This window comes from Larimichthys crocea, chromosome X (assembly GCF_000972845.2).
Source record: "Larimichthys crocea isolate SSNF chromosome X, L_crocea_2.0, whole genome shotgun sequence".
NCBI classification, from domain to species: domain Eukaryota; kingdom Metazoa; phylum Chordata; class Actinopteri; family Sciaenidae; genus Larimichthys; species Larimichthys crocea.
The window spans coordinates 24,716,754-24,730,501 of record NC_040020.1 but is presented as its reverse complement, the minus strand read 5'-3'; the positions used below and the strand labels follow the sequence as shown (position 1 = coordinate 24,730,501).

Below are 13,748 nucleotides of genomic sequence, written 5' to 3'. Positions count from 1 at the left end.
ACTCCCCTCTTTTGTCTCCACAAGACAAAACCTGTTACGATGACTATATGGAAGAATGTTTAAGTTTGTCATGAAGTTTTATTTTCTAAATAAACAAATATGTTATTAACTGCACAACTGGACTGTTGCTATATCATACACAGATATTTATACTCTTTACTCAGGTTTTTAAACTTTTCTGCTTGATGGTTTTTATTTTGCACTTTGTCATTTGCTAGTTCGTCAATTCTAGTATTATACGAAAATGTCACTCAAAATATAAAGTTACTGATGATATCTTGTCGTCTTCTTTTAGAGCCCGTCAATGGTCAAACCCATGTTTGGAAACACAGCTACAGACAACCAGAAAGAAAAATCCAACACAGCTAAAGAGGAAAACACACGTACCACAAACAAACCCTCATTATCCAAGATTCCTCCCAAATCTTGTCAGATAAAATCGTGTACAGAGGTAATGATGAGGGATTTAGGTCCAAAGGAGAACTCAAGTTCAGCTCAGGAATCTGCTCAAAGCCTGATCTCACCAGTGACACTGCTGAACGGTACAACTATGCCACTGTGGGGAAACAACAGGAGGTCAGTTCCCGCAGAGGCTGCTGCTAATATTTCCTCTTTGGTTATGAGAAATTGTGCTTCACCGCACATTAATAACAACAGCCTTGTTTTGTGTTCTACTACTGTGGGCTGCCTTTTAAATCAGTCTAAGACAAACCAGCCTGCAAAAAACGATATAGCAGTCGGACTCGTGGGGGAGGAGCATGGTGCAGAACTTTTAGTGGAAACAGAGGACAGGTGTAGTTCGTATGACAATATGGTGTTGGAGGATGGTGATGAAGGCGAAGTTTATGTATCGGAAGTTGACAGCAGATGTTACGTGCAGGAGGAGCCTGATAATACACATTCACCAGGGTGTCAGGTCACGTTCGGGAACAAAATGAGAGTCGCCAACAACTTTGAAACTGAGAAGATGATTAGTGAGTCAGCAATGTCTTTTTCTGCAAAAGAGATGGCGTCCCTCCTTGTCCCATCCATGTCTAACAGCTCAATCATTATCAGCAAGCCTTCGACAACCTCAGAGCACAGTACTCATTTTGCTGACCCTAACCAAACAATGTCATATTCCGCAAAGAAGTTGTCATCCCTCGTTAATATGTCGAATAGCTCAACTGTAATCAGTAAGCCTTCGACGATGTCAGAGCCCAGTACTCATTTTGCTGACCCTAACCAAACAATGTCATTTTCCGCAAAGAAGTTGGCATCCCTCGTTAATATGTCGAATAGCTCAATTGTAATCCGTAAGCCTTCGACGATGTCAGAGCCCAGTACTCACTTTGCTGTGCCTAAAACTGTTACTGGCTCCAAATCAAAGCAGCATGAGCCCCATAAAAACTCTAAAACAGACACACCCTTTCTGTTCAGGCACAAACTCTCCATGCCAGAAAAGACCTCCACCCCTATTTCCTCATTTTTCAGGTCCAAACCGTTCATCACACAACACGCCAACAAAGACACACCAAAGTCTTCCTTTACCATCTTCACTGACTCTGCGAAACTCTCCGATCCCTCCTCACGTGGCTCTTTTTGCACCTCCAAGAATGTCCTCTCCTCCTTATCTACCAACACATTTTCCTCATGTACCAATCGTTCCTCCATTTCTGTGACAATGAAAGGACAGAGGATCACATCCCCACTGTGTGCGTGTGGGCGCCGTGCGAAGCGGCAGGTAGTATCCAACGGTGGTCCAAACCACGGGCGAGGTTTTTATTGTTGTCCGGTGCGCCGGTCCGGCAGCGGAGGGAAGATCCAGAAGGGATGTGAGTTCTTCAAGTGGGAGTCTGCTCTCATGAAGAGTTCAGTGGCCTCTCCTGCTGCTGTTGGGTCTTCTGTCTCACTCTGTCACATCAACTCAACTATGAGCTGTCGTCCACCTCAGAAGTCCATGATAAGATAGAGCTATTAAGTAAAAAAAAAAGTATGCTGTACCTCAATCACAGACTTCCTGATGTGATAATGCACCAACTGCCACCAAAGACGGTTCCTCAATACGCATTTAGTCAACTTTTTATATTTGGTAAGACAAAAAAAAAGGTAAAATCTGAATAGATAAGCTCGAAGACGGGCACAGTCTTTATTCTGTTGCTGCCATACCCTCAACCAGAGGGGAGATCTGCTTTTCTCACCTACATGCAGCAAATCAAAGTTGTAACAAGCATGAATGAATAATGACAAATAATGAAATGAATTCATGTGATGTAAATGACATGGATTTTATTGAAAAACTGAAAAATCAACCAATTATGAACACCGATAATGAACTTCTATGAATTATGTAGTAAATATACTATTTTGAAAATGTACTCAAATGAAGTATTCAATGAAATAAAGTGACTTTTAGTCATGATTTTGTTTCATGTTTAAATCTTGATTTTGCTCTTGCGTTTGACAGATGGTTGTTTTTATCAGTGGCGGAAGAATTACTTCAGTAGAAGTAGCAATACTACATTTATCGTTGCAATGGTATATGGTATGAAAACTGGTGGTACATACATTTGCCTATCGGAAGCATTGAATTCAGATGTATTGTTTAAAAATATAGGACATCTTATTTATGTTCAACACACAAAAAAAACTAATTTGTTTTAATTATTTTTGTTACATACACAATAAATGATCCAACATGTGTTTCTAGTATTTTATTTTAATTTTTTTTTAAATATTTCTTTTGTGCGACTATTTTCTTATCTACTTTTGTGAGCTGTAACAAGTGAGTCTGTTTTAATTATCTTTTATCTTATAGGTGGGGCTAATTTTACTTGTTATCTTACCTATGATACATCTATTAGTTGATATTTTAATGACATAACTTACAAAATTAACAAATTAATTAGAGCTGTCAAAAAATAAATAAAATAAAAAAGCACCATATAAATAATAAAGTAGTTGAATATGTGTCACTTAAATGTTTGTTGTCCAACACTTTGGTAATTATAATATAAAAATGTAAAGTATCATGAGTGTCCATTTTTTCACAAGCTGAAGTTAACAATCTCAGACCTCTTCTATGCACACAATTTTATTAAAATCTGTGTTAGTCAGCACTTTTTCTTTGCTAAGATAATACATAATAATATATCAGCACGCTGATAAAAGGCATGAGTCGACAAAGTGTGTGCCTCGGACAGGTCAGAATAATGGACAGTCTAAAAGGCTAAAAGGCACAATTTTTGTTGCATTTATATTTTTTTGTGAAAGCAAAAATAAAAAAAACAAAATATTATATATATCTTATATATATATATATATATATATTTATAATATATATCTATATATATATAAATTCAGTAATTGGGAATAATCAACAGGCGCGAAGTGCTTCGCGGTAACGTCGCAGACTTTTGTCCCTCCTCGCACGCCGTACTGGACAAACCAGAAAACGTGCTGTGTTGTGAGTGAATGAGACGTCGTTTGTTGCAGCAGCTTCACTTTCACGTTAACACAGACAGACTACAGGCATCCCTCTGTAAACTTCACATGGCTTTCACATCGTAGCTCTCACGTCTGCACACGCTCAGAGAGGGGAGTAACGGAGTGACCGAAACACGGAGCTAACCCGCCGCTGCTCGGCTTGAATATAAAGAGCTTTCCGACTCGTCTGCAAACATGTCGGCCGTGACAAACGACTCCAGGAAACGGGGCAAGAAGCGGTACGGAGGCGGACACCACAACAAGCGGTGGAAAGGCTCCCGGGAGCTGGAGGTGGGCATGCAGGGGATCCTCATCACATGCAACATGAACGAGAGGAAGTGCACGGCGGAGGCCTTCAATCTGCTCAATGAGTACGCAGACAAGCTGTACGGGCCCGAGAAGGTGACACACACTTTAATGTTCACTTTCACACATGTGCAGGTCAGTCAGCTGACAGCCTGTCACAGTTTAGATCAATAAAGTGCATGTGTGAGCATGTTTAATTTGATTCATAACCACATTTACAGTGTGCACATCCCTGACTTAAATCCACTACTTTGTGTTTTTTAGTGTTTGAACTGCTGAAACTATTGATCATCTGACAAAAAGTTAATTATCACACACAGTTTGGATAATCCATGAACTGTCACTCAATCTTTAAATAAATTTTAAAAAAGGTGATATATTTTAAAGAGTTTTTTGTTTTTTTGTCTGATTGTGGCAGGTGTGTTCAGGTAGAACAATGGCGACAGTCGATTGATTTATGCTTAATTAACTCATAATATAAAATGCTTTCACTCATCCACACACATTCATACACAGATAACAGATGCAAGGTGCAAACTGGTCATCAGGAGCGATACGTCACTTCATGTGTTACTAAGCTCACCTATACATGTCACAGCCATCAGGGATGGGGTTTAGTGTCAAAACAAGAGGCTTTACTCATATAGGCCTGAAATAATGCCATGCACATACAAAGGGACAAACATATCTTATAAGTCCGACCCCGGCATTACACTCAAACTGATAGTGACCTAACATGGTATTAATAAATTGCCGCTTTCGTCATCACAGTTGCAGGATAACAATGGAAGCAGCAGTGACGAAGAGGAGGCCGATGAGGAAGATGTCGATGTCGCGCTGAAGAAGGAAGTGGCACAGCTGCAAGCATCTGGAGCGAAACAGGAGAGGCGTTTCCAGGCTTTGGACAGCGGAGCGAACAACGTGATCTTCATCAAAACTCAAAATCTGGGTAAGTCCTTTTTTACTTCATTGACGTGACGTATTTTTGTCTTTTTGAATTATTGTGCACACAATTTGATTTTTTTTTGTGTTTTTTTTCTCTCATAGAATCTGACAAGCTGGTTCATCACATCCTGTCTGATCTCCACAGCACCAAGAAGAAGAAGTCACGCGTGATCCTTCGAATGCTACCAGTGAGAAGCTTAAAGTTTTCAGATAACTAAAGTTTAAACCAGTTAATTTTGTTTTTTTGAGGTACAGTTGTTTAATTCCTGCCATAGCAATCAAAATTATTGTTAAAAAATATATCAAGACTAAAATAATTATACCGTTCTGTGTTCTTTTCTGCGGCGTCTTATCCTTGTTTTCATTTTAACCAGGTAACTGGGACATGCAAGGCTTTCCAGGATGACATGGTGAAGTACCTGACCACTTTCCTGGAGCCTTGGTTCAAAACTCCAAACTGTGCTACCTACCAGATCGCCTTCAAGGCGCGCAACAGCAGCCACAACAAGCGGGACGAAATCATCAAATCAATTGCAGGTAGCGTTGGACTCGAGGTGTTTTTGTTGGTGATATGACCTGATCGTTTTGTCATTTTGTCCTTTTTGATTTCTGATCATTCCAGGTCTTGTCGGGAAGCTAAATCCGAAGAATAAGGTTGATTTGACGAACCCAGAACTGACAGTCATTGTGGAGGTCATCAAGGCCGTGTGTTGCATCAGTGTGGTAAAAGACTATACACTGTACAGAAAGTACAATGTCCAGGAAGTGGTAAAGGAGGACATACCAAAGCCTGATGTGACTGCAGCAAAAACAGAGTCGAACACAGCTGAGGAGAAGGAGAAACAGGACGCAGAGGAGACGAACAAAGAAGAGAAGAAAGGCGAAGAAGACGGTGACAAAAACGTGCCACAGGACAACAATGAGGTTGATAAGGGCGAAGGTGACGGCGAGTAAGATCTCATATTTAGAGAAACTGTCAGATTCAAAATCTGTTTTTAAAAACGTCATCTGAAGTTGCTTTGTATCGTAGTGCTTTTGTTTTTAAGTTTTTATGACCGATAACATGACTCGAAGCGAGGTTAGCAAGAGTCAAACAGAATCCAAATATAATTTATATTCATAAAGATCCATTGTTCATTGGTTATAACTTTGTCCATTTTAAATATCAGTGATTTTCAATTAACTATACGTCACCGTTCGTAAGCTGACACTTTTTTAATGCCGAGTTTGATTTTTAAGTTCAGTGTCATTTTATTTTTGACATTTACTCCAAAGAAAAGGGAGGGTTTTTTTTTTTTAGGTTAACTGGTGTGTGACATTTTTTGTAACTGTTATTTCCTAAAGCAGTCCCTGAATTAAAGCTACCCGTGTGATTGACTGTTTTTGCCACATATCCTTTACTCATTTTATGGTGCATTATGTGCTTAATGATCGACACAAAAGGGAGGAGGTAGAAGAAAACAAAGAAGGGTCAAAACTACATAAACATAATGAGTACAAATCCTGCATGTTCACACCTGTAGGGTGTCTGTGGTCCTAACGTCTGGCATCATGTAATGAAATGTCCTGTTTGACATTGTGTTGTGTGTGACACCCACCGTCATTGAACCGGCAGTTTTTCTTTGCACCACAAGATGGAGTTCATCCCTTAATTTTGTCGAGACATGGACATCTGTGTGACAGGTGTACTGTGATTATGCTTCTAGATGAATCATTTATCAAAATCTTTGAGCTGTCTTTGTTACAGCACCTTCTGGTATGAATTATAATTTTTTTTTTAAACATCAGATTAGGAAATAATTTTTCAAAATGTCTTGCAGCTGTTTGTAGCTGTTAACAGTTTAGTCTTTTATCGGTTTAAAAACATAACCTGCACCATAATTTTACAGATGGTGACTCGTATGTGTATCTGACAGCAAAATTAACCTCCACAACTTATGATGCCAAAAAACTGCATTGGTCTTGGGTGAGTTGGTTGAGTTTTTTGTTTTTTTTGAGTGATAAAATGCTTCAATAAAATTTGTAATATTTTGTCATATTTCACTGTTGGTCAATTTTTTTTTGTGAACACAAGAAACTTTCAGGATCTCTCACACACTAACATGTTCAGAATCATAAATACTTTAATAATCCCAGGGGGAAATTATTTTTTGTTACAATACTCCAGTATACACACAAACAAAAACAACATGTAAACAAGTAACCATCTATTAAGAACAATATACATATTGTTGTTAAATGTTTGCATTCAACAAAAAAATATAAATGCAACAAAAATTGTGCCTTTTAGACTGTCCATTTATTCTGACCTGTCCGAGGCACACGTTTGTCGTACTCATGCTCTTTTAACAGCATGCTGATATATTATGTATTATCTTAGCAAAGAAAAAGTGCTGACTAACACAGATTTTAATAAAATTGTGTGCATAGAAGAGGTCTGAGATTGTTAACTTCAGCTCGTGAAAAAACGGACACTCATGATACTTTACATTTTTATATTATATGGTCATAAACCAAAGTGTTGGACAAGTGAAAATGATAGAAAGTCAGGTGGGTTCGTCCTCCGAGGATCATGAATTTTTCTATAATAAATTCAAGACAATACATCCGGTAGATATTGGGATATTTCACCCAAAGACACAAACGTCAGCCTCATGCTGCCACTACAGGAAAAGTCAGTCAAAGTCTGCAGGATTCATCCTCTGGGGATCATAAATGTCTGTATAAAATTTTTTTTCAATCTATCCAGTACTTGCTGAGATATTTTAGTCTGGATCTGACTTGTGGACCAACCAACTAACATGTGTAAGCTGCTTTATGTTTTTTTGTTTTCAGTGCTTGGACATGTCTTGTATCTATGAGGTTTGATAGTTTTATGGCTTTTCATTTTAAACCAGAATATGTGCTCATATTTCTGTAGACTTATCCCGGGTCTCTCCATCCACAGAGCCTTCCTACAAAGGTCATGAACAGTTTTATGGTTTGTCTTTTAAAGATAGTACCAGGAGAACTTGACTTTGTTTATAGATTTTTTTTAAGTAGACACATTAAAACCAAATATCTAAAATTAAGAGGAAACTTAAGAAAAATGTCATCTAGAGCAAAAATGGTGCAGTATAAACATTCAGTGAAGGCATTAATCATAGTAAGAACGTATACAGTTCTCTGTCACGTACACAAAACACACAAGTATTAACAGAATTGTGAATTTCTCTCTGCTCATTACACTTGGGCTGAACTGTTGTTGTGACCCGCCAGTCGTTATCTCCACTATATTCAGCTAAAACTCACAAATTGCATTTCCACTGACTCTCAGGTGCCCCAATCAGTGTGACCTGCTGACAGGCTTATAGCTCCAACACAAGGGGAAAGGATTGGATGTTTTCAGCTTGCCAGCGTGTTATTAGTACAATGCCAATTAGGCTGTGTGACTAGCCTACATAATGGCTAACGTACAGTGATGCTTCGTAATGATATCACAGTGGCAGCATTTTAATGATATCTCTGCTGGCAGGTGAAATCCTTACGTCTTAAGACAGAACATAATAAAAACACAGTTTCCTACAGATGCAAAGGTATTTTTTTATATTTGCTGAATGATTTTTAAGAAAACAAATAACAAATGTAAGTTTTGTTCATAAAAAAAGCAGAAAAACAGTTTTAAATATTTAACCAGGAATAATCAAAATCAAGTGAATATTTACAGTACTAACCACTTGGTGTTGTTTACATGAGAAATTATCCTCTGATGTTTTAATTACCCCCAAGGCCGTGTCTAATTAAACCTCAGTGGGACCTGAAGTCCAGCCAAATAGGCACACAGACACGTACAGACTGTTCTGCCACCCAGGATTGTGCGCTTATTCAGGTTTAAATGTCACAGTCCTGTGAAACAATTGCATCCACAGGCGCATGTGCACACGGTCCCTGGGGTCAGGATTAGCATCCATTGGTGTGGCTCCATATCTGACCTTTATGAGTGGCTAAGTAGTGCTCTCCAGGGTCTCATTTGTCTCACTTTACCCGAACAATGGCCTCCACCCCCTCACAACTGTAGCCTTTCTCTCTCACAGTACCAAATGAACATGTCGAGGCTCGAATTGTTGATCTTTTCAAGGACTCCAGCTCTACTTTCACTAATGGTTAAAATAACCATTAAAGCCCCTGAAAACATATAACCGTACATAGTTATGACTACATATACAACTACTAACACTCAAATATTCGGCCAATCTGCTTCTGTAGCAGCAGTGTTGTTATGGTTTTATTAAATTTAATTGACAGTGGCCAGACAATCTCAGAAAACAGCCCGACAACTATCGACACGTTTTGATTCAAATGTTGCTAAATTGTGATTGGTGCATGGAGGTCTGTGACGTCCCCTTTCTCTAACAGAGCCACGCCCACTGCAATCCAGCAAGACACAACATCACACGTTTGTCAAGTTAAATAACCAAAACTGGTGCAACATGGCAAAAAAAGTATATTTATGAAGGGCCCATGAGTCATAGTAAGAATCTGATTGACAAAATGTTTTTTTTTTCCCTTTAATTGCATATCGGTTTGGCAGCTTGTCACTCTCACATCACGATGATGCAGTGAAATCAAATTGATAAAAATGGTGATTTCGGTTTACAGGTCCAATAATGGCACAGTGCTAAAGCACAACTGTGTGTCTTTTTAAAAGGAGGACATAGCACATCCTTCCTCTTCCAAGTGAAAAGTTCAATTAATAACCTAATAAACGCAACCTTGCTCATTTCAGTGCACTCCTACTAAAGCCATTTGGTCTGGTATGACCAGTAGCTTGTGGTGGCCGATATAAACTAATGTTAGCACACAACCGAAAGATACTGTCGTGTTACACACAGCCACTTACTGTTCAGCAAAAGTCACAGGCTCACATTAAATGAGAGCAAACAAGAAGCATATTGAAGCAAAGAGCAGAATAAAGATGCGGATTAAATAAGGTAAGCGTGAGTGATACAGTGATACTTTTCCAATACTTGTATTGAACTGACACAACCTTGGCACACTTGTACAGTTGTATAGATCACTTATTTTTCATATTCTATCTTGTTATGTTTTATATTATTTAATCATTTATGTTTTATTGCATTTTTACTTCTTTAGCTTATTTTTTCTTAGTGTTGTTACACAACTAGTGCTCTTAATGCTGAGCTGACACTGTGATGTTGACCCTGTTAACCCGCACATGACAAACGAAAACTGAAACTAATTAAATGAGAAAAATGGCTGTGTGGGCAGATTCGAGGACACTATCACAACTCCTGAATTACTACATTTACCTCCTTCACTTTGACCTTTTGCACTCAACTCATTCTTACAATTAACTGACAGAAAAAAAGTTTTTGTGACTGACTCATATTTGTTCTAAAGCATAAAAGCACTTGACAAAACTCAAGGTCCACTTTCTCTAAGCCAATGAGATTGTGTAACTGACGTGAGACAAAGTGACGCTTGTGCTGTCTCTCAATTTGTATATTGTCATTTGTAGTACACTGCATACACCATGTACTTACTAGGGTAGTGCGCTGATTTCAGCGTGGTAGGCTTGTCTTCGAGTACATCTGTTGTGCAATTCTTGAAAATGATCATCGGAACATTTCACCGCTTTTTCTTCTTGTTTGCCAAATTCAACCCGGGTTGAGTATTAGCACCAACACTTGACCACCAAAATATAAAAATAAAACATATGTACAACTTACCTTTGTATATTGTGGTATTCACCACAACCACTTCAACTTGAGCAGGTCGCAATTTCACATGCCGTTCATCCCTCCCTTTTCGCTGCGTAGCCAAAATGGTTACCATTGAGAGCGAGAAGTATCCGGCGTTCCACACTCTTACACTCTTACGGGTACTCACAGTACACTGCATTTTATATTCCATAATCGACAGTGTGAACGGACTTTTGTACTCTAAAGAGCCAAGTTTATTGCGAACAGTGTGAAGCTTCTCTAGTCCAAATATTCCAATAATTTTTGCCATATGCAGGATTGTCAGACATCTTAAAGCTGAGATATTTGTGTATCTGTATTTATTTACGTAATTCAAATGTATACAACACTGCGAAGGGTAAAATGGACCGAGTATACCGTATACGGTAACAGAGACAGCATTGGGTTGTGGCTGTTTCCACAAAAATGTATCCAAAGTAATCCAACACTGACTGATGGACACTGAATGTGTTGTTTGTTTGATAAGAAAGTATGGGCTGAAAAATGACCTCTGAGTTGAGCCCCAATCGTCTGGTAGCTACAAAAAAAAAAAAGCGATTATGAGCTTTGTCAAACTGGTATTTACTGCAGAGCTATTGTATGCTGAGGCTTGTCTTGTTATTTTGTCCATCCCTAGGTGTCAGTTTGGAGCTTTCCAGATACTTTCTCTTTTGTCACACACATGCATAGTCAATAGATATACAAGCCAATGATTTCTTTATTTATTTATATCTATTGTTGCAGTGATGGGAATACGGTTTGGAGGACATTCGTCTGCGTGTATGTGTTATATGTGTGTGGCAGCCAGTTATGTGAATGGGGTTCAGTAATGAGAAATGCTTATCAACCCTCTACAGCCTGTCAGCCTGGTGCATTGAGCTGTTACCCCAACAATCCTACAGGTAGGCCAAGAGTGCTCGTATTGATTCCTATTTGTCCCCCCCAGAAAGGAGCAATCAGCAGACGGATTTAGTTCATTAGGATTATGGGAAGTAATTTATGGTGGAAATGTTTTTTTAAGTGTGCCATTAATGTTGTGAAATTAGTTTTCTTAATACCTGGGATGAAGTTGCTGTTTGAATGTAAATCACTGTTTATGTGACGTAGACGTAGAGGAAGGAGGCTCGGTTTTAGGGAAACTGAGAGACAGTTTATCGAGCTGAAGAAAGGGGGATCACGAGATGGAGGAGAAAGCATGAGCAAAGAACAAATTCTGGAGCAGTTATTTTCCCTTTTCCACACTTGCATTTACTCACTTATTCTCATGAGTGGTATAATCCTTGCAGAGGGCGCTTTCCATATCACAGGGTGGCTTTTGCTGCAGAGAGACGCATTTTAGCATAATGCTAACAAGAACCTTGACAATGAGTTAGACAGGAGAGGGGACGTGGGGGCGGAGAGGCAGCAGGGCAGTGTGCACGGTGAAGATGTGAATGAAAACAAGAACGGGACACCATAGAAAGGAGGGACAACCAGGATCAGCTGTGTGACTCTGAAAAGCTTTAATTACTCTGCTTTCTTTTTAATGATCAGTGCTAAGAGGAACTGGATCAAAGACCTATTTCACTAATTAGACTGAATTTACCCCCAGTCTATCACAGATGTATGAAGACTCTTAAGATGTAATCAGGGTCAATATTGATGTTTAGAAATTTCCGGAGGCAACATACACTCAGTAAATAATTTATTAGGTATACCTGTACAATCTAATGTAATCTAAAACAAAAAACTAGACAATAACTTCAACCTTTATAAAGTTTATAATGTTAAATTTATGGTGACATTGTTGGAAATGTTTACAAAATGTGGTCATAGGTTCATATGTATGTATTTAGGGGTCTTTATATGCACAAATATAATTAGTAATTTGTATAATGACCTGGAAATAATAATGTTTTTGTGACCTTCAAATGTACCAATCACTTTTATATTAGCAAGGAGAGGTTATGGTGAAGTAACACATCAGAAACTGTTTTGAAAACAGAAAATATTCCATTTTAATAACACGGTATAACACTGCTCGTTTACGTTAGCTTACTAGCTATTAGCAAATACATACAGTATAATAGAGAGAGGGTTTGACTATATCCACATTTTATTACAGAAAGTAGATATATGTTAGTCATCATGAAAGAAAATAAATAGCTATACTAGTTTTGCTGAAAGATAACCGGACTAGGTTAGCAGCTGGCATCCTTTAGCTCTCATTCATGTGAATTCAGTTTTTAGTTTGTTCTGGTTAACTTGGGGTTAAATATTCAGCCTTAAAAGTCATACGTGTTACACAGTTTATCAGCCAACCTGACAACTTGAAACCATTTTTTCTCAACAGTTCAGTATTTCTGTAGTTACTGCTCTGCCTTTGTAGATACAGATACAGGATAACTGCTGTTTAAATGAAATGTATGTCAAAATGTCAAATCAAGTGAAAACTAGGTGAAGAAATAGGTAAACTAGTGTTGTGGTTTAGCTTTGAAAGTTATAAATGAATGTTTTATATAGTTTATCAGCCAGCCTGACAGCTTTAATCCCTTTTTTTCTCAACTTTGTAGCTCGGATATAACTACTATTTAGATTAAATGCATGTCAAATGATAATTGTAAACACTGTCGTTATTCTGTTTGCTGATACACGAATGTTGGTACTCATTATCTTCTCTTCGCTCTTTTTTTAATGTTTTGGGGGAAAGATCTCATTGGATTGGATAACAGCTGCCGCGGAGGATTGAGACTGCGACAGTGAAACATGTATGCGTGATTTTAAGGCAGATGACAGAGAGACAGAAGGGCTCCTCAACAGGACATACAACTTTAACAGGATTGGAAATGGTACCCACCAGCTGTAAGAGGTAAGAGAGAAAGAGCATGGGGATGAGAGTCAAAATGGGAGGAAGGAGGGGTGTCGACGCAAGGAGAGGAGTGTTACCAGATCAGTTTGAGAAGGAATTAACTGTCATTTGGAAACAAAGTTGACTGAAGGACATTTGTGTTTGCCGCAGAAGCTTGGCGAGATGGATAAGGAGGATGAAAAAATGGTGGAGAATGGGGAACAAGCTTTGGGATGCATGAATCCGCTAAACACATCATCAAACGCTGGAGGCACAGCAGGGGGCCTCGGGATACACCCGTCTGAGAGTTGGGTGGTGTGGGTGTGTGTTTAGTTTTCTAGTGGCCTAATAAACCACCCATCTGCAGGGAGAGGAGAACAGTGGATGCGGGGAGCGGGGGGGGGGGGTTACAGCACTCTTTCTGCTCCATATTTACACTCCTTTCAAATGCACAGACCGACAGA

The 13,748-nt window shown here is 38.8% G+C and overlaps 2 protein-coding genes and 1 long non-coding RNA gene across 3 annotated transcripts in view; all 3 read left to right on the top strand.

The window, feature by feature from the left end:
- Window positions 1-1,988, top strand: part of eri2 (ERI1 exoribonuclease family member 2) — a 4,989-nt gene extending 3,001 nt beyond the window's left edge. The window contains exon 9 of the mRNA XM_027282401.1: window positions 296-1,988. Coding sequence (XP_027138202.1) covers window positions 296-1,951 — 1,656 coding nt within the window. The 3' untranslated portion in view covers window positions 1,952-1,988. The remainder of the gene's footprint in view (window positions 1-295) is intronic.
- A 1,377-nt stretch (window positions 1,989-3,365) lies between these two features.
- thumpd1 (THUMP domain containing 1) lies at window positions 3,366-6,493 on the top strand. The gene is made up of 5 exons (XM_010733610.3): window positions 3,366-3,867; window positions 4,543-4,720; window positions 4,819-4,904; window positions 5,091-5,253; window positions 5,339-6,493. Exons 1-5 carry the CDS (start codon window positions 3,661-3,663, stop codon window positions 5,668-5,670), a joined length of 966 nt encoding a protein of 321 aa, XP_010731912.2. The 5' UTR covers window positions 3,366-3,660; the 3' UTR covers window positions 5,671-6,493.
- Window positions 6,494-11,141: 4,648 nt separating this feature from the next.
- LOC113746625 (uncharacterized) lies at window positions 11,142-13,727 on the top strand. Its single transcript, XR_003462999.1, has 3 exons — window positions 11,142-11,359; window positions 13,147-13,305; window positions 13,456-13,727. It is a non-coding gene; the product is annotated as an uncharacterized LOC113746625 (long non-coding RNA).
- The last annotated feature ends 21 nt before the right edge of the window (window positions 13,728-13,748 follow it).